The 21900-nt window shown below is 45.6% G+C and overlaps 1 protein-coding gene across 8 annotated transcripts in view; it reads right to left on the reverse strand.

Moving 5' to 3' along the window:
* The window catches only part of ASTN2 (astrotactin 2), a 1111474-nt gene that overhangs the window by 946342 nt on the left and 143232 nt on the right, over positions 1 to 21900 (reverse strand). For all 8 annotated transcript variants that reach the window (XM_075560396.1, XM_075560395.1, XM_075560402.1 and 5 more), the window contains exon 2: positions 17135 to 17322. In XM_075560396.1, the coding sequence (XP_075416511.1) occupies positions 17135 to 17322 (188 nt within the window). The remainder of the gene's footprint in view (positions 1 to 17134; positions 17323 to 21900) is intronic.

Raw genomic sequence — 21900 nt, forward strand, 5'->3', positions numbered from 1 at the left:
CTTTCCTCATCGGTTCTTTCACCTATTTCCCAGGAGCCAGAGGAGAGAGGTTTGGAGAGAAAGAAAGGATTCAAGGCAGCTCCCAGGTGTCTCCAACACCGAGGCTGGAGAAGAACTAAGCAGACTCCCTGGCATTCTGCAGTTCAGACGCCAGGACAGGCTGAGTGTTGGGCTAGATCTCATCCAGGACCGTAGGGCGTCCATCTGCAGGTACAGGAGACTGTCCACTGATGGCCCACCTGCCTAAGAGTGGCAGGGATTTAAGGGCTTCTCTGAGGCTCCGTCTCCTCTGCTATAATTCCACATTAACCAGAGCACCTACTTAATATATTGTCAGGAGGTTTTAATGAGCTATAAAATAGGGACATGTTCTGTTAATGTTAGTGGGTCAAGAGTATCTGAGTTTTAAGAATAGGTACAATAAATTGAGAATGTATTTATCAGCCATGACACTTGGCACTGAACATTGGTGCTTTTATTCCTCGCGATGATTTTATTAAGAGAGGTGCACTTATTTTATATTTCTGAAAACCAGGGTTCAGAGAGGGCAATGTGTGAGCCCCAGAACACACAGTTAGCAAACAGCTGACAGAGCTAGGCCCAGCAGATTCACCTCTCACCCCTCAGCCAGACTGCTACAAGCACTGAAACAGCCCAGACGTGCTTACAGGTAGACCGTCCCTCACCCAAGGTCATCAGCAATGAGTGGAAGCAGAGATGCCTCTTGTCTCCCCCCATATAGCCTCTGGCACAGGCACCAACATATTTCACTCCCTATTAGGAATGAAAGGCCCAGACAGGGCAGGCCTCTGGACACGTCATTAAGGGAACATGAGACCACATAAGGACTATAATAAAATAGGAAGTATGGAGGGCAGGAGAATTCACAGTTACTCTTAAGTGTGCCCCAGCAGAATTTTAGAGAGCTCGGACACAGAGGTCTGGGGACAGGGCCTAACGGATACCAATGAGCCAAAGCTTGGCAGCCAGTAGCCGGATCCCAGTTCACCCTGCCCCTAAACATATGAGTACAGGCAAGACCATTTAATTCCGAGGACCTCGAGATTTCAGCCGGAGCTACCAAGACCTGTCTAGCAAGCTTTGATGGGAAAGAAATGCAAAAGAAAAAAACCACATTTAAATAATCAGAAATATTCAAAATAAGAATGTAGAGAATTAGTGGGCCAAGGCTCTTAGTCCCCTCAGGTAAGGGAGTCTCAACCTTTACACTCTCCAAACACAGGCTGACCCAGGACCCCACATCAGATGTTCAGCTCTCGCTGAACCAAGGTTGGATACAGGAACGAACGTCTTTGGAATCACTCAGCGTGATTGCGGTGCAGGAACATCTTGCTCCACACCTTGTGCGATGCTCACAGTCACAGTACAACTTATTAAGACCTGGCTGTGGGCAAAGAGCCTCAGACCCAGTGGCAACCCGAGGGTTATTCGAATCAAGACCCTTAATTTCCCATCTTATATAAGTGAAAACCTCAGCTTCTGTGGCCTCCCACCTCTTTCAGGTAAAATGAAAACCACTACCCTACAGAACTGAATTATGAATTAAGTAAAAACAACACACAAAAACTCCCAGCCTACTTCATGGCTTATCTTAAGCATGCAGTATTGGTCTATGATAGATTCATTTTCACCTGGCCTTTCAAAGGAATTTATAATAACCCCAGAACTGTGGAAACTTCCGGGTGGAAATGAATGAAGGGGGTGGGGGGGCATACAAAAGAAAATTTTTGGTCTCAATTCTGACTTCACATATTGTTTAATCAAGCAATTTACAGGGGGCAAAAATAATTAGTGGTTTTAAATGCTTTTCTACAAACAGGAGCTGTAATCATGATAAATCATCTCCAACATATGCCGGGCTCCTCCAAGTGACAGATGACAAACAAAAGCAGGACAAGGTCCTCCATCACACACAGAATCGTTGAGTTAATGGAAGAATTATTGCTTCTGAAATCCACTCCAGTCCCATTGAGGGGAACGTTCCAATTTATCAAAGCCAAATGAACATTAATTGCAGCCGTCTGGTAAGTTTTCCAGCCGCTATGACCTCCATTGAATTTTAATCCAAAACAGATAAGATTTCCTTCCACATAAGAGGAAACAACACAATTAGCTCAATGATGATGAAGTCGGCACGTATCACACAACACACATATCCCAGTGAAAATATTGATTCTACTGGACTTCGGATTCAGCACTAAGGAGGCAGGCCGAGAAAAGGTAAAAACATACAATCACTCACAACTGCATCCCCACCCCCATCCCTCACAAACCTGCTTCATGACTTCATTCAGCAGGGAAATTTCAGAGGCAGAAGCCAAGATGGAGAAGGTGGCAGGCAGTAATGGAGACAGAATTTGTGTTAACTGCTGTAATTAATGTTATGTCTCTTTGGAGAGAGATTAGGAAAAACAGAGGGAAGGAAGAAAAAACAAGTATTCTTTTGCTATTAAAGACGCCCTTGAGCTGGGGACCATTGGAAGCAGAAGTTTGGCTTGGGTAATTGTTTGACTTGCAGACGGGCTGATTCCCACCATGGAGTGAAACGTAGTTGTAATGAACTGATGCTCTTCCTGGCTCCCTCCGCCAGGAGCAGGATGCAGCTGGAGCAGGGTTAGGCGGTATGATGTGGAAGAGAGCACACACGAATACACACACACACACACACACACACATCACTGTGAGATCTGAGCTGGAGGGTCAGCCCTCCATTGACATGCCCCCTGACACGGGTCAGGTCACATGTTGAGCTATAGAGGCTTTATTTGTGTAATCACTTTTCATTCTAACAGTAAGGTGTGGGAATAGATGACTTTTAAGAACTTTTTTTTCCTTTTTTTTTAAGCAGGGCACTTTTGCTTTCATTACTGCTAAATAACCACGGACAGGACGATCTAGCAGCCTAACAATATCAAGAACACGGGCGAGAATATGAAAGATCCATATCCATCTGGCTGGCGGACAAGAGGAAATACATTCCAGTGGAGAGTTCACTGGGAATCAGAAACATCAGCTCAGACACCAACCATGTGATGTGGGATGGGATCCCTCCTAAATTGCTGGGCTGCGGGTTGATTATTTGAGAAGTGGGAACAGGAATGAGAGGCATAACCATGGACAGTCCCGGTGCAACAAGGGGCGGTGGTGTCTCCTGGCAGAATGCCCACACGGAGGTTTCAGTCCTGGCCAATGATCCCCGTGGGCAGCCCCCACTAGCCCATCTGTCAGTGGAGGTGTACGTGTCGCTAAGATACTGCCCCAGAGCTTCAGACTCCAGTGAGCAAAGAGGAAAGGCCAGGCAATCTCATTGTAAAGAATCAGCCCATGAATACTTTAGAGATCCCAACAACGCCATCGACGGCCAGTCATGAGCTGCTGTGGGAACAGGCAATGCCTTCGTTCATTGTGTCCTGGGCTACCATGAGCCAAGGGCTAGCTCCAGGGCAGAGACCAATAACTACAATGTAACGTTTACATCGAGTGTGCATAGGGGACCTCCATTTGATTCCACGAGGTAAGCATTACTACGGTCGCCATTTTGCAGTAGAGGAGACAGACAGAGTGATTAAGTAACTCAGATAATGCCCCATGACAAGTTAAGTGACAGGGCCATTATTTGAACCCAGAAACATCTGGCTCCACATATAATCTTTTTCTTTTGAAATGAAGTCTGCTGGGAGTGGACTTTGCAAACGAGATTGCTACCTGGAAGGTTGGCGGTTGGAACCTACAGCCTTAGATGGCCTATGTGGCCCTTCTACTCTGCCACCCTGTCCTATCAGCTTGAAGCAAATTGGAATCAATGGAGTCATTTTTGTTTTTAATAACTATGCGCTCGTCCATGGAGAAGAGTAGCGATGGACCCCTGGCCTCAGGCGCTGACTCGTGGCTCCGGATGCCCTGGTGTGTGTCAGAGCAGAACTGCACTCCACAGCGCTTCCAGCGGATGCATTTTTTAAAGTACGTTCCCAGGCCTTTCTCCCAGGGTAAATCTGGGTGGACTTGAACTTCAAACCTTCGGCTTAGCAGGTCATTGTTGGTAAAGCATTTTCACCACCGATGCGTGCAGCTATTTGTAGAATCTTCCCTCACTTTAGATTTCCCTGGTATTTTATCATGAACATAATGAGATTATGCATTTTTGGCTGAAACATCACAGAAATGACACGGTGCCTCTGCAGAGCAATTTATAGCGGGTTCGTGATGTCGGTGTGTCTCATGGCTGATGCTACTACCTTTGGTCACTTGATTACGGGGGGTGTAGTAGGTCCTAATGGTGGTCTACAAAGAGATCTGTTTACCATGTAACCCTACAACTTGTGAAGTCTAGCTTCTTTGGAAAAATTAAAGAGGAAAAAACTATTTGTAGATGTTGTGAAATTCAGAATCTTGAGACGTTTCAGAGGATCATCCTAAATTATCCAATGGGCCAGGCAATCATGACCAGCATTCAAGATGAGGCACAGAGAAGGCAAGGTGAAGTGAGAGGCAGAGACACGGGGCAACCACAAGCCCAGGGATGGGTGCCTGCAGCCACCCAAAGCCTGTCAAACAAGGAAGTTGAGTTTCCTTAGGACCGGAGGGGCTAGGTTCTGCCCCGCCGATAACTTGATTTTGAACTTCTCCAGACCTGTGAAAGAATGAATGTCTTTGTTTTAAACGACCAAGTTTGTGTTCGTTTGTACGGCAGCCCCAGGGAACAAATACAGGAAGTATTGCTGGTTTTTCCAGTGAAAAGTCACTGTGTTTTATTGTTTTGGGGTTGGCTTTTGTTTTTTTCTTTGTAATTAAAACATATCTTGGGAGAGATATTTTGGTACTTTGCAAATATCCTGTTTCTCCTCATCCATTAATTTTAGCATACCTCAGTGGATCCTGCCTGCAGCGATTATTTCGGTGGCAATGGCCTAATGATGATGATCTCTCTCTTTCCACGTGCATTAATTGGAATTCTACGGTGAGGAAGAACACTCTCTCTTCCCCCTCTTATTTACTTAGTCAATTATTTATATCAGCATTTCAGAGTCAATCTTCTTAATAACTCCTACCTGGCTTAGCTCAGAGGGAGTTTGAGAAGGCCAAGCATGACAAAGAATTAGGAAGGGACCTTCCCTGAGAGCTGTGTTAGAAAACACAGAAGTGAACACTGATGCAATAAGACTAACTCAGCTGCCAACCTATGTGTGCCTTTTACCATTCCTGTCTCCCCTCAGCCCCATGCATGGGTATTAGGAGCCAGGAAACCGTCGCTGTAGAGTCTGTTTGGACACATGGGGACCATGTGTGTCGGAATAGAGCTGGGTTGCACAGGGAATCCCATGGCTCATTTTTCAGCAGGTTGCTCGGTTTTTCTTCTGAGGGGCCTCTGGTTACACTCAAACCCTCCCACCTTTGAGTTAATCATTTAGGCCACCCAGGGCCTCCTTGATATCAAAAGCCTCATTTTAAATTCCAGAGAGAGTAAGACACAGAGAAGGCCTGTGATGTGCTTGGGGACAAAGGACAATCAGGAGTGGAGGTACAATTTAAATCCTAATCTGCCTGACCAAACCCCTTATTATATCCAACTGTCTTCTGAGGCTAAAGGAGGGGAGAAAGGAGATTGATGGACAAGAGTGGAGGAAGCTCCAGAGTGTCCTAAATGCAGCCCCCTCCTATGTTAACAGTGGGTTGGTTCTGGACATGTGTACAAGGTGGGAAGCAGCTTCAATGGTACTCATTATTACTCTCCCCACATTAATTCCATGTGGTTGCTGGAAGACCATACAAGAGCCTCGGGTTCTGGGTGGTATGGGAGCCCTGGAGGTGCAGTGGTTAAGGTTGTATCTAGGATCCAAGAGGTAGCTGGTTCAATCCCATCAGCTGCTCTGTGGGAGAAATGGACAAAGTCTGCTTCCATAAAGACTGACAGCCTTGGGGGCTTCATGACGCAGTTCATCTTGGTCCTACAGTCACTAGGAGTTGGAATTAATTCAGTGGCAAAGGGCTTTCTTGTTATTGGCTGTGTTTTCCTGGCCTGGAAGGGAAGTACAATAAAGGCACAGGAGGAAGTGGACGCAGAACGGGATGGCCGTCAAGAAGCTATATGCTGGATTGTCCTCTATTTGGTCTGGTCTGGCCCTCTGAACCTCTCACCTCTTTTCCATCTTCAGGACTTGGACAGCAGCTTAGCCTGCCTTCCCCCTTTGCTAACTCTGCAAACATCCTCAGGGCTGGGTGTCCCAGATTTCTGGCCCTCCAGGACAGCCAGCTTCTCTCAGCCCTGACTTCCTCATCCTAGTGTCAGCCTCCCTCCAATTCTCCAGCCACTGTCCCTTCCTGGGACCAAGGGCTAGCCATCTCTCTTTGCCTCTTTTTTTTTAATAGATCTTTTTATTGGGGCTCATACAACTCTTATCACAATCTATACATACATCAATTGAGCAAAGCACCCTTGTACATTCGTTGCACTCATCATTCTCAAAATTCACCTTCCACTTGGGTTCCTGGAATCAGCTTGGTTTCCCTTTTTTCCCCTCCCCCTCCCTCCCCGCTCCCCCCTTCCCCCTGGTCCCTTAATAGTTTATAAATAATTATTTTATCTTATCTTACACTGCCCGGCATCTCCCCTCACCCACCTTCCCATTACCCATCTCCCAGAGAGGAGGTTACACATAGATCTCCAAGATCGGTTCTCCCTTTCTACAACCCCTTCCCTGTTGGTGTCGTCACTCCTACCGTTGGTGTTGAGGGGTTCGTCCGTCCTAGATTCCCTGTGTTTCCAGATCCCTACTGAACCGCTGTACATCCTCTGGTATAACCAGGTCCGCAAGGTAGAATTGGGGTCATGATAATTGGGAGGGGAGGAAGCGTTCAGGAACTAGAGGAAGTTTTTGGGTTTCATTGTTGCTACACTGAACCCTGAGTGACTCATCTCCTTCCCAGTACCCCTCTGGAAGGGATGTACATATTTACATATGTACATGTCTGCATTTAGGCTTCTCTGTATGCACTTTGCCTCCTACTCCTTTCCTCTATTTCCTTTCGCCTTCCTCCCATCCCACTACCATGTTCAGCCTTCATTCTGGTTTCAGTAATTCCTCTCAGTTACCTTGCCCTTGGTCACTCCCTACCAGTCCTCCCCTCCCCTCCCTCCTCTGGTTTTGAACCACTCGCTGTTCCCTTGTCCCTGTGTTGGGCGACACCTCCTCCCTTCCCCTACGTCCCACGCTCTCATGTCCCTCCGGAACTATTGGTCCCGTTATTTTCTTCTCTCCTTGTGTGTCCAGCCTATCTTGTCTGCTGATATGGTAATATGTGCATACTAATGCAGATGACCTTGACAGCCCCTAAGTGGCACATATGAACATGGCTTCGACAGCAGCAACACCGACACGCTTTCTGTTTCTCTTTCCTGCTTCCCTTTCTGAGTTGTTTTCTGGATTTTCTCCCTTTCTTCCTCCCTCTCTTCTTTCCTTCTCACCTTTCTTTTCACAGGTGTCTTCTTTATCAATAGCTGTTGTTCTTGCCAAGTGTTTTCCAGTTTATCCCTTCTGACATCCCTTTAGTCTCTAGCATCTCTCTCCCCGGCATTAGCTTTCTAGTTCCTTTCTCCATTATCCCCTCTGTCTCGGTGACTTCTATCTGCCGCCGATAGAATAGCTGCTCAATATCTAGCAGCTGGCGCCTACTTTTCCCATCTGTGATTCTGTCTTTCTCACATGACTCGGATTTATGTTTCCCTGAGCACACTCCCATCATGACCCTCTGCCAGAAGGTTCAAAGGAATTGCCTTCCGGTCTTCTTCCCTGGCTGACTCATGCTGGGTCTGGACGCAATGGCTTTGTCATTCCATTCTCACTCAACCTGTTTCTGCTGGGTCCATTTACTGACTCTGAGGACCTGCTTAGAGATGGAGCCCAGTGGACAAGGAGGCCCAGGAGCAAAACAAAGAGCAACAGGCCTTGTGGGAACAGATGCGCTGGGCTCTGGTCTTGGGCACATTCATGGGGTTGAACCGTGACCAGCTACATCTGCTTTCCGAGCTTGGCTGTGCCTGTCCACACAACAAGGTAAGGGTCTCTTGCAGTCCTTTGAAATTGTTCCCACTCTCACTTTGGACTTGTGTTTGTTGGCTAATAGAAAACTAGGAGACCTCTGTCCCCCCCTCTTTCGCACACATTGAACTAAGGCTGCCCGGTCACCTAAAATCCCAGGATGTAATGGCTGCAGGTATGTGAGAACTAAAGCATTGTTTGCATTATTTGGGGCAGTCACTGAAACCGTGGGTAGCGAATTTGTGGAATGAGCAAGCAAACACAGACTAATTTTGAGGTGTTGGGTTCTATGACGAGGTCTACAATGCTTCTGTATGTCATGTTACAAGCCTATTTAATGGTCCCATTGCTTTTGGGACACGCTAGCCAAATGCTTTCATGTACATTATCTCAAGTCGATGTTATTACTTTAATTCTATTTCAATTTTGCGAATGACCAAGTAAGAGGCTCAGAGAATTCAAATGACTTGTCCAAATCTTCTCAAGCTGGGAGATGACAGAATCTAAGCTAAAACTAGGCCTGCTGACCCGCAGATCCCATTTTCTTTCTACTGTATCCCTAACTGAAGGGGAGAGAAGCCGTGCTCTCTCTAGGCAGAAGCCATGACTTATTCTCCTCATTGAACCATTAGCTTGACTAGGATCCCTGCAAGCGATTAGAGAACCCCTGTTATTGATAACATCAAGGTCACGCTACAAGGCTTATACACTTTGGAGTTTAAAAAGCTCCATGTTCTGCAAAAGAAATGTGAATGGAATTCACAAGGTATGGTCCATTTCTATAAAAATATATTTACCAATACCAGGCCATGTGCTGTCAACGGCAAAGTAGTCCTCTGGTGACAAAATAGTCCTCTGATCCATAGGTTTTTCAATGGCTGATGTTTCAGAAGCTTGCTAGGCCTTTCTTTCAAGGTGCCTCTGGGTGGACGCCAACCTTGAAACTTTGTGTGAGCAGCTGAGTACAATCACCATCTCTACTATCCGGGGCTCTAAACATGGGCTTTATCACACCATGGAAACTGATATCATCTTGGTGATTTCAATTTACCAGAAGTATTCTGGGACTGCATTAAGGGAATGTGACTTGTCTAAAGCCATGGGAACAGTTGAGTCCCTGGTCATGACATTTTGTGCTGTGTGGGTATTATTGTTTTTCTCTGCCACTAGATAGTTGTTACCTTCCCTTTTAAAAAAAAACACACCTCTTAGTCAAAGTCTGTTTTCCTTATTTCTCTCTGAAGGGCATTTGGGATCCAAAGTTTGGGAATATGAATGCCTTGGCTCCGTGTCCCCCTGGTTGCCTCTTACAAGACCTCCAATAATATCACATATATATAGCACAGTCATGTCTTTTACACACAACAGTCATGTGACTTAGATGTAGCAAAGAGGCACACATTAAAATACTATGTGCCTTATACTAAGTGATGTGCTATGTCTATATCTCCTCACTGCCATCAAGTCAATTCTGACACGTTGAAACCCTACAGGGCAGAGTAGAACTGGCCAGGTGGGTTGACCAGACTATAATTCTTTACGAGAGTAGAAAGCCTTGTCTTTACCCCCAAAGAATAGAGGGAGGCTTCAACTGGCTGACGTTGCGGTTAGCAGCCCAACACGTAACCATCGGGCCACCAGGGATGTCCTTTCACAACAAGGAGTACACTTCATACAGTCCTCTGAGGTAAGGAAGGCCACCATCACCCCATTACAGAGGAGGAAGCAGAAGCAGAAAGCAAACATGGACAGTCTATGGCTGGTACATCAGTTATGGGGTCAGCATGTGACTCTCTGGACACTGAGCCCAGGGTTCTTGAAAATCACATTCCCTAAGTCGATCTTTCTTAACAGTACAGTGGGCCCATCTATGAGACAGTAACTGAACTAGTGGTTTCTTGGGGTATGGCAGGGAAGGAGGGGTGGGGGGACAAGGAGCTAATAATGAGTCCAAACAAAAGAATATGTTCTAAAATGGATTGTGATGATGATTATACACTCTGTTAATATAATTGGACCATTGAATCATATGCTATGTGGATGCATTCCAATAAAACTTAAAATAACAATTTTTAAAGTACTGAGTTGGAGTTATTGTAAAAAATCAACTGATTTAAACATATGTCCGGTGTGTAGAGTATACTAAGCACATTAAGATTGATTATTGTTTTCTCAGTGCTCTTCATTGACTTGATTGTTTTCTCCTAACTGCCTAATGGACTGCTTCTCTTAGCATATGGCCCCAAGAAGTAAGCACAATACACCAGGGCTCAGCTACTCTCCACCGGTGTCTCACTGACACATCTTAAAATGAGTCAGCTACTTTAATTGGATCATTCGGAGCTGTGGTTGATTTCTTTTTCCTTTGCCCCTCAATGAATGCTGCACGGTTGAATTATTGAATCAACACAAGAGGGAATGTGTGGCATTACAGGAATTTTCTAATGTCATAATTCACAGAACTTTATAAATAGTGCTAGCCCAATATTCTATCAATCCTCTAAGCAAAGCTACGGGTTGAGAATGGTAATGCTAATTTCTTATACGGGTGGTTCTCAATTTAAGATATAATGGAGTTACCAAGAAACATACTTAACCCACCAGATTCACTGCCTTCCAGTCAATTCCAGCTCATCGTGTCGCCACGGGACAAAGAGGAGTTGCCCCTGGGGGTTTCCAAAACTGGGAATCTGCATGGGAGGAGAAACCCACCTCTTTCTCTCAGGGAAAGTGCGATGCTTTTATCTGCTCTCCTTTGGCTTAGCAGCCCGAGGCTTAACCCAGGGCACCACTAGTTTTCGTTCTGCTTTTTGAAATTGCGTTTTTACTATCTTATCATTAGTATATGCACTACATACAATGATGAAGTGCATAATTTGTTGATGTCATCATTGTCGTGCCAAGCTCCAAAAGCATATAAAAATCAGATACATAAAGACTCCATAAAAAGCAACAATAAAAACTAAAAAAAAAAGGCGCAGGCATACAATGTAGGTCAGAATCAGCTATCAACAACATCAGAAGAGAAACTCGCTGCCAGTTGTAGTGCACCCATATTGCTGTGGTTTTTCACAGTCCTAAGAGTATCTTTCTATATATTATTATGATAAGGAATCATAGAGCTTCTACATTTGACGAAACCATGACAGTCATCAAATTTATAATCTAGCTGATGACTGGGTCCCCAAATCCTACGGAGAAGCGCTTCTGCCTCAGCTTACAGAACCCCAGGGAAAGGAAATCCGGATGCCTCGCTCAGATCCCGCCTCAGCTGGGTAACTCAGCCACGTGGAAAGGGTCGTTTGGCTGTGGCTGGGCTTTGTCCCCCTGTAGCCCCCTCATGTTGTTCCCCGCTTGTACAAGTCTCTGGCACTTTCTGTGGTGTCGTACTTCAGAAAGAAATGTCTCCTCAGAGAAACCTTCTCTTCCTGAACATCAAACCAAACATCACAACCTTTCATCCCTTTCTTAAGCCATTTTGTCACTAAAAAGACAAAGGAAGAAAAAAGCCACAAAGGAAAATATTGATCTTAACAGTTTTCAACCAGTAACTTTGATGGAAGTCTTTAAGACAAGACACACCATCCTAAAGTGATATGGTATTTCTCACGATCAAAAAAGAAGAGATGAGGCGGAGCATACAGTCAGCATGACTGGTCCTCTGAGCCACAAGCGAGAGTTATATTTGTGGAAAGAAAGTGTGATCAAGGCCAAAAAAAGTATATCATGAAATGCCAATGTAACAGCAGCCAAAAGAAAAAAAAGTCCTCTCCCCTCACCAAAAATGAAAATGACAGTTACAGCTACAGGCGAATAATAAAGAAAACGCTCTGATCATCTTGGTAGCCTTTGTGTGCACTTAACCTAGGCTCATCAGAGGCAGGTTCCTGCTTCCCACTTCCTAAAGGGTCTCTTCCCTTACTAATCAGGTTTGTGCATCTAGTTCCCCAACTGAGCTGGTGGCGGTGAGGTTCCTGCGGTATCCTGCGGTGGTGATCAACACAGGGAGCATGGAAGAGCGCAATTCAAGCCCCGGGTTCTCGTTTGACTCTCTGTAACCCAGCCAAGTCCCTCAGCCGCCTTCAAATTTCTTTTTTCTTATCCATAAATTGCTGGCATGGGCAACTCTTCTCTTCGCCGCTGACACGTTTCCAAGGCCTATTGAGGCTCTTGAGCACTAGAGAGAATAGTTCACAAATAACAGGCAAGAGGGATCCCCACTCCGGCTAACAGTGTAATGAGGGTTACCGCTTTTTGATCACTGACCGGATCTGCACAGGCGGCACTGTGCCAGCGCACAGAGGCGGAGTCTGGACAGATGGGAGGTGGAATCCCGGGTTTCGCACTTAGTGGTGGTGAGAACTTGAGCAAATTGCAAAACTCCAAGAACTCCCACATTCCTCGTCTATAAATAAATGACAATAACTGGATCTAATTCGCCAAGGCATTAGAAGATTTAAACGGCAGGATGCATATTAAAAAGTCCCTAATGATGGCAGTCCGTGCATTCCCTGTGGGCAGCGCTTACATACACATGGGATATCAGTTGACACACAGACAATTCTGAGTGTGAGGGGCTACCAGTACAGCTGTACAGTCGATCAGGCTGATTTCACCAAGGCCAGAAAGCTGGTGACACATGCAGTTGTAGTTCATGGAGGCCATAGAAGGAAGAGTCTAAGAATCCATTCAAGAAATCTTAGCGTCTAAACCAAGACGTAGTGCCCAGAGGAGAAAAGTGGTGGTCATATTAGGTGCAGCCCACACAGAACGCAATACTGGCTTCCCCATTTAATCTGCAGGATTTATAAATAGAATATAATAATAGTATCCACCTTAAGGTTGGTTTTGAGAATTAAAAATGCAAATGCATGAAAAAGTCAGGACAGTACCTAACAAAATAAACATCCAATAAATATAAGACATTCTGATTATTTGTCTAGAATAAAAAGAAAAGTAGGATCGAAAATTAAACTCAACCCATTGTCTTCCTCGTCCCGGTCTGAAGCGCTCTAAATGGGGGTGCATGGCAATCGTCCTTGTGTCTGCGTGGCATAAACAGTGGAATGGTGGCCTCCCAACCAAAGTTGGATCAAGTCAAGCAAGACGCTCAAGAAGGAAAGCCTAATGACCTAATTCAAAGAGATCATAGCAAATGAAAACTGTATGAAGCACAGTTTTGGTCTGACACAGACATTTATTATTGCGTTACCATCATTTGGTGTATGACTGGTACGTGTTCAGTTCTTAATAAGTGCTGATGGATGAATGAATGCACCAGAAAGAAACTTGTGATTGGTTGTTTGTTTTTTTGGTGTCATAAGCAAGGCTCTCAAGAGGAGCAAAACTAGGGAAGTCGAGTGTATGGAGATATTAAAGGTCAAAGGATGCTGCATCACATACAGGACTAAAAGAAGGCAATCTTCCCCAGGACAGCCATATATACTGGATACAGACCACATCCCTAAGGGAACTCTACTCTGAACTGATTGGCTGCTTACATCAGATCTCGAAATGAAGGATGGTGACACAATCTCTTGCAAATCAGTGAGAATCTTGTGGTAACCAGATTGACATATAATCTCAACCATCACAGTTGTCTACCCACAATGTGCAAGCTTGAATATTGGGGACGAGATATCTATTTCCTCTACTGCTTTCACCAACTTCTGAGATTGGTAAAATCACTTTTGTTTCCACGGATGATCCCCAACCTCTGTTCTCTTCTCTGCATCACATCACCTGTGCATCTAAGGAGGGCACGTGACATATCAGTCAGCAAAGCTGAGAAGGGGACTAGAAGAGAGGACTGTCCGTTCTTTTTGTTGTCTTGATTTTCACTAAGTACTTCCCTGTGCATCACCCGTTTGGATATTAAGCGTCAGATGATGCAGACTTCTGGGACATGGAGATACTCAGTGCAGGGTTTAACGAGGCTTACAGAGCAGGCTGGTTCCCCTCCAGTGGGCATGGACTGTAGCAGGTTCCACTGGGTGAGCAGAAATTGGTTTCACGGCATGGGCAGGCAGGGCATTTTTGCTGAGAAAGAATGGAAGGCAATCCCTGACCCTGGCCTCTAGATATCTTTGAGATTTTATTGTGTGTTTTGGATCTTCTCATAAACCATCTGAGAATAATAGATAGGTAGATAACAGATAGGTGGATAACAGATAAGATAGACAGGCAGGAATAATAAGAACACTGTCCAAGCAAGAACCATGATGCCATGGTACAAGTTTGGAACCTTAAGAAAATCCAGGTTTCAGAACTGCCTCCCTGTTAAACTGTGGGCATGCCGATGAAACTCACCGAGTCTCAAATTTCTCATCTGTGAAATTGGCAGTCAGATCCCTATCACCTTGAATGACATCTTGAATGACTGATTGGAAGACAGGGAACAGAGCAAAACATTCTTTTTGTTCTTGGTGGATTGCTTGTGGGCAGAACAGGAAGATCAGGTCTTGGTTTCAAAAATGCCTGGACACTAGTCCAAGCTCCTGAACGGCTCAGAGGACCCAGCACCTGTCTGTGTCTGTCTTTCAACCTCAGTTTATCCATCTGTGATATGAAAGGGTATAATAAATCAATGCATATCAAACTTTTCAGCTTCAACTTTCTTAATAATGAAAACTAAAACTATTATGAGCCATGCTCCTCTGGCCCAAGCGTTTCGTGTACATACAGAAAAGTATTAATCCCTTCTTGACAGCCAACAGAAAACCAAGGCGCCCCGAGGTGAACACTGATGAACCCAACCAGAGCCTTCAGTGGCAGAATAGGGCTTCAAGTCCCTGGACCCAACTCTGTTCTCTAAAAGTGGGGCAGGAAAGATCCAGATTCTTGAGCACTGAAGGGTGGAAACAGAACTTGTAGGACCACAAGAGGGTGGTCTTGGGCCACTGAAGCCATGGGTAGGGGGGAATCTGGAGTTGCCAATAGCCACATGCCCCAATCTTAGGAGGCAAATTTGAAATTATAGAGATTCTCAAACATCTAAGTATTCATGAGTTCATCTTGCAAATTTTAACTCCCTGAAAAGAAGGGAGTGTGAAAGGGCTACACTCCGTGGGGAAGCATCCAAATGCAGTCAAACAAACACTAGGGAAGGTGGGAGAGAAAACCATTCGAGATTCATTATAAATGAGATCATACTATTTGGTTACTGGGTTACAGGAAGGATAGGTACAGGAAGTAAATGTTGCATCCAGAACACAGAACATGGTCAATACATATTCATTACATTGGAGTCTATTTCTCAAATAATAAAGAAAGAATAGGTACCACGGGTCTCAAAGGAAATTCAGCAAAAAAGTATCCCGAGCTGGTGCTTATGAACTCACACTCAAAGTTAGCATGTAGGCACCCATTTGGCTGGGCATGTGGCTGCATCATTTGCTAAATATATATCTATGAAAAAAAGTCTATCACACTCATTCCATGAATAACACAAAGGCCTTGATTCGTTCCTTCACGTGATGAGCGTGCGTTAGGTCCAAAATTAACATTGCTGTCTGACTGGGGCATGTGTGTGTGTGTGTGTGTGTGTGTGTGTGTGTGTGTGTTTCCAAAAAGAGAAGGCAGCTTCCAAGTTCTTGCTCAGCCCTAATCAGAATGCCTACTGAAGTGGGTTACAAGCAGAGGGAAAAAACAAAACACCAAGAAGAACCCAGCTCCAACCCACAGGTCTGTTCCCTTGTAGAGTCCCAATAAATACGTGTTGGCTGTTGAATGGAGGCATCAATACAGCGGTAGGCCCACTCTTTTGGGCAACTGTAGACATTTTTGCCTCTTTCAGCTAAACCTGCCTCACATACAGACTGAAAAGACCAGGTCTTACTTCCCTGTGTCTGGCAGGGTTGTACTGACAGAGAAACTGATGTAGGGGTGGGTGGCTTTGAGGAGTAAAAAACATTAGAAGGTGTCAGGTGCTATGATGATCAGATCTCTCTTCCTGGGCCCATTAGATGCTCTAACGGAATTGTTGGGTGAGCACTGACCTGCTGCACAAGGTCACCAGTTCAAATCCACCAGTACTCCTCGCAAGAATGACCAGGCATTCCTCTCCCATCAAAATTCAAAACCCTACAGAGAGTTGCTATGACTTGCCAACATCTCAGTGGCAGTGGGTTTCCTTGGCACTGCATCTACGTGCAAAGATATTAATTACGGTTTTGTTTCATGTTAGAGAAACGTGTGTGCAGTTCCAGCTGCCATCCCAGGGCTTTCAATCCGAGAATCTCTCTCTCTCTCTCTTTCTCTGTGAGAAGGTGGCAAAATCAGAGAGCTCCAGTTCAGGGGCCAACCAAGAGGGAAGATCATCTCCAACATGGGAGTGATATGGCTAACACCAACCGTGCTTAAAGCTAACGCACCTGGATGCTGCTCAGAGAGGAAGCCAGCATCATTATTTCCACCTAATAGATACTCAAGAAATCCTTTCATATCAGGAGCTAGAGGACATTGTCCAGGCTTTGTAGCTAAACTTGCTGAGGTTCAAGTACCGAAGAGTAGAGTGCCATCTTTTAATAGCAAAGCGACCTTGCCATGCTCCTCTGACAGGTATTCAGTTATACATGGAACAGAATGAAGGGGGCCGCCACGCGCAACGTCAGAGATCACACATAGCCCAAACGCTGTAAGTGTTGTTGTGAGCATTAAAGCCCAGGGTATGTTCAAGGGCACTCCGCAAAGAGCAGCCTGTTCTGATTTTGTTTGCTCAGTCATTCTGGAACCGTCAGTTACAGCTTCAAGCACCACGTCGCACGCCCCAGCAAGGCAGGCCGAGCACGCTGCAGATGCTAAACAGCTATTCCCTGAGATGTCGGCCAAAAGGCCAAGGAGTTGGAGACCCTTAATTTTCTTCTCCAAAGCATAATTAGTGTGTCACAGCTGACAGATGATGGATGGGTATGCATCAGTCCAAGTGACACCATGGAATCCATCTGACCTTCCTTTTGTCGTTCTAACCTCGGAGGCAGGCAGCTCTTCCTGCCATCTGCTGGCAATCCCCCATCAGCCTTCCGTCTCCCTGCCCCACTCCATCCCGCCCACCTCCCCTGGCCTCCCCAATCACTCACCATCACAGAAATGTGCAGGATGTGCATCTGTTCCTCTACAATCTCGGAGGGCTCCTGCAGGGTGGGGGCGGTGGCCCGGGCCAGCTGCCCAGAGCTGCTCATGGACACATGGAAGTACAGGGTGCCATTCTCCAGCCACTGTTGTCTCCAGTGCACCAGCGAGATGTCCGCCGCCGTGCCAGACATCTCTGCAAGACAAAACCCAAGATTCCCATGAGCTGCAGGCCCGGCTTTGCTACTGGGGTGTGAGAAGGAGCCACGGTTGTTCAGAAGTTCAGAAGGTGCCTACTTCGAGCCAGATAATTTTCCTTACATCAAACCTTGAGCCAGAAACCAGTTTCCATTTTAAAAAGGGGCAATTATGGCCAAACTGGTCGCCATATAACAGAGCTAGGAAGTGGCATAGCCAGATCCTGAATCGGGCTTATCGGGTGCCAAAGGTGATGGACCCCATTAAAAAATAGCACGCGTGATAAGGCAATACACTCCTTTCTATCTGTGCAAGCAAACTGAGCCAGAGGGCAAAATCACTCAACATTCTTCTGGGCCATGGATCCTAAAGAACATGAGGGGAAACCTTCAAGAGGTGGGGGGTTTCCGAAGGCAAGTTCCTTACAAGCTGAGACGGACATACTCATAGCAGAACTGTTAGACAGCAGGGCTGGAAGAGTTCAAGACAGCAGGGGTTCTGCTGAGGTATCTCAGGGTTACCCTGCAAGGTTCAGTCCGAGGAGCTCCGCTTGTTGACAGTTTCTATACTGTACTCCAAATCAAAAAAGAAAAGGGAAATAAATGGTTTCTGGGGCTTCAAAATATCTGAATTACCATTGTCCCACCCCCCAATAGTCTCATGGAGAGCTGGGAAATTTTAGTGAGTTGTTAACTGGTTTTCCTGATTTGAAGTTCATGCCCTTTGTCGCTGTCATTGTCCCCTCTGAACGATGTCTGTGGATACTTTAGAAAGTAATGACTGGTTCAAAAGTACTACAATGCAGTATTGCCCTATCACAGTCCAGCATTGGATAAGGAAGGTGGGGGTACAAGGTGCCAATAGTGGCGCCGCAATGGGGTCATGCACAACTCTGCACAGTGTCCCCTGCTAAAGTGACTATGTTCCCACAAGGACAAGACTTCCTCGGTGCTTCTCGTGAACAAATGGAAAGGTGGTCTGGTCCTTGGTGACTTACCCACTCTGTACTTTACTAAGCTACTGCAGGAGACAAAGTCAATTAATCTGTAGACAGGCAGTGTTAAGCGTGCCTAATACTTAAAACTTTGCACCCTGCTCAAGAGACACTCAATGGACTAGGAGATAGTATTTTTACAACTCCAAGATGTTCAGCCCCCAGATGCACACACAAACCTGAGGAAGACTGATGTCCAAGCCAAGTTAGAAACGCTCCTTATTCAATCCTCTTTCCCCCATGCCCCACTGCAGCCTCCTCATATGTGGTGACCTTGAAAGAAAGGCCTAAGGCCTTGGAATGATGAGAAGATGATGCTTGCTCACCATAGTCTACTGAATTATTCGTGTATTGTCCATTCCCAGTGAACTCTAACTCTTTGAGATTCATGATTAGAAGTCCTTAGGGAAACAATCTCTGGCATTTAGTAAGTGCTAAAAGAGAAAAAGTTATCTTTTAGTATTTGTTATAATTTTTAGGTTTAATAGGACAGGATCTAATGGACCCTTCACATGCTCTGGAAAAAAACAGCCTTGAGACATCTTTGACTGCTTACTCTCTCTTCCATGCCTCATCTAATCCATCAGCAAATTCTTCCAAACTGATCCAAAACAGAATCCTCGGAGCTTCTACTGCAACCACCTGGCCTAAAAAAAGCCTCCATTCTTGTCTGCCTTGCCTTCACACATCTCTTGATTTGGCTCTCTTCAACCCTTGCCCTCTCAGTCCAATCTTCAGCCCCAAGCCCAACAAATGCTTCCAAAGCTCAAGTCACTCCTCTACTCAAAACCTTCCAGTGGCTTGCCCCCTATTTCCAAGTAAAGGCAAAGTGGCTGGAACAGAGTAAGTGATTCATCCAGGTGAAAACATTCCTGGACTTCCCTCATTACAGAAATAGTTGAGCAGGGCCGGAGGTAATCACAAAAGTTCATTAGCTCCTATCAAACAGGCCTGCGGACTCCCTGTCATGCTCAGCAAGAGGCTTAGTGCCCAGGTTAGAAAACAGGGTGCTCCTGAGCACCTTCTTTCCCTCCAGTGTTGGGGTGATGGGTTTCCTCGGATTCCCCAACAACTGAAGCCTTGGCGGTAGCTTTCCTGGCAGGCAGGCAGCTGGGCCACCAGGTGAGGACATTTGGGGAAATGGCCTTGCTCAGCAGCGCACTCAGTTTCTCTCTGCATCCAACCCAGAGCCAGAGATTCAGAGAACCCAGCTGCCTCTGGACACAGTGCTCTGATTAAACAACAGGTGTCTCTCATCTGCTAAAAGAAAGTTTGGAAGTTCAAGTCAATCTAGAAAAGAAAAAAGGCTTAGACATCTACCTTTTAAAAATCAGCCACAAAAAGCCAATGGAGCACAATTCCACTCTGACACCCATGAGCTGGCATGAAGCGGAGTCAGTTCAATGGCAACTGGTTTTAAGTCAAGTAGCTCAAGGACGGCACAGGTAGTGCTGGCTGGGCACTCAGGGTGCTGAAAGCTGGTGGAATCACAGCAGTAGAGATCCCCAATGGCAGGCCACATTCTGGTGAGACAGCCAGGCACCTATGGTGGCAAGTGAAGTATCTGTTCACATCCTTAGGGAAATTTGACTTTTTACTCCTGGGACTCCCCGCACACCCCCCACCCGACTTGTGCCTGAAATGCCACTATCAAAGAGGCTTACTCTCTCTATTTCTAGATTGGAAAACGGAAGATCAGAAAGAGTGACTTGCCAAGGTCAATAGGGAATGTGTACACGGCCAGACCCAGTGGATTCCCAGAACACGCAATTTCTACTCTGTCAGTTGTCCTTACAACGGCTCCTTTTCTTGACTAAATTAGCCCGTGAACCAAAACTAGATTGAGCTCTTTGTTTGCTACAGCGATGAGTGCACAGTCAGCAGACAGTAAACGTTAAATGATAATAACAGTGTGTGAAACACAGTAAATATTGAATCACAGAAAATAGCTCTGGACTTACTCTATTACAAAGACAGGAAACTGTTGCTGGCATGGCAGGGAAAGTAGTGTGGGGGGTTGGTGTACATCAAGAAGCTCAAGGAAAAAGTTGCCTCAGTGAAAGCAGCCATATTTATTCATTCATTCACTCATTCATTTATTTGCCTATTGATTCACACAACATACACTATCGAGGACCTACTTGATTCCAGGCACCGTCTGGGAGTTCAGAATCTTGAGACACGACCTTGACTCCTAGAAGGGCACCGTCTTCCTTGTTGGCACGTATACACATCCTCATTTATCTCAACCCAAGAAACGATCCAAGAATTATCTCAGAAATTATTAGAAATGGATTATCTGGCCCATCTTCTACCATGGCTCCTCCACCATTGCTCCAAACCCACAGGGCTATTCATTCAATAGGCCAAGCTGCCCCTGGGCTCAGAGCTCAAGTACTGCTACTCCGTTTGCCTGGAACTCTCCCACCACCCTCCCCAAGCTTGCAGACTAGAGTCCTTTGGTGTCTGCGTCTCAGTCCAAAGCCACATGGTACCTACACAGAGAAGCCTTGCCTGGCCACTTCAGCAAAAATACTCCTCTCAACATATATATTCGCTCCCTATTCCTTTACAAAAGGTATTTTATGGCAAGTATCACTATTAGAAAGTTCCCTTATAGATTTCCTTGGACATGTGTTTATTGTCTTGTCTTTCCTGGAGAGCAGGGGGCTTTTATGCCTCATCCTTGGTCCTTTCACAAATATTTTGAAAAGGGCTTGGCACGTCATAAGTGCTTGGTAAATCACAATTGAATTGCTGGCTATGAATCCACCCACACACGTATCATTAAGTAGATGGTAGAAGTAGTGCACCATAAAGTAGGGAGAATGTTAAGCATGATCAGAGATTTAAAGAAAGGCCTGCAGGACATTGATTTGGAAGAAGACTGCAGTTGGGGACTGTGTTCATGTCCTAGACTTGTGGAACAAAATACCTGAAAACCAAATGCACTTCCATTGAGTCTAGTCCAAACCATAAGGACCCTCCACGACAGAGTAGAACTGTCCCTTTGGGTATCTGAGGAAGTTTTAAATCTGTACGGGAGCAGAAAAGCTCACCTTTCTCCCTCAGAGCTGTTGGTGGTTTTGCGCTGCTGACCTTGTGGTTAGTTAGCCGCCCAAAGCATATCACATGAAACCAGCACAGCTCCCACAGGTGGATTACAAGCTGCAGAAAGTTATTCTCACATAGTTCTGGATTCTAAAAGTCCAAAACCAAGATGGTGGAAAGGCATGCTTACTTTGGGAAGATCCCTCTTTGTCCCTTGCTGACTTTTCATGGATGCTGGCATGCCTTGTCATTCCTTGCCTTGTAACTGCATCACCCCAATCTCGGCCTGTCGTCACGCTTCCATCTTCTCTCTGCATCCCTCTCTTCTGTTTTTTATATTTTATATACTGGTTGTGTTAGTCTGAGTACTTCAGAGAAACAAGTCCACAGAAACCCATATGTATAAGAGAGAGTTTTATATAAAGGTTAAGTGTGCACCAAGAAAACATCCCAACCCAGTGCTGCCCAAGCCCACAAGTCCAACATGAGCCCATATGTCCGACAACAATCCACAAAGTCCTCCTCCATCTC

The sequence above is a fragment of the Tenrec ecaudatus genome, chromosome 10 (assembly GCF_050624435.1).
Source record: "Tenrec ecaudatus isolate mTenEca1 chromosome 10, mTenEca1.hap1, whole genome shotgun sequence".
Classification (NCBI taxonomy): domain Eukaryota; kingdom Metazoa; phylum Chordata; class Mammalia; order Afrosoricida; family Tenrecidae; genus Tenrec; species Tenrec ecaudatus.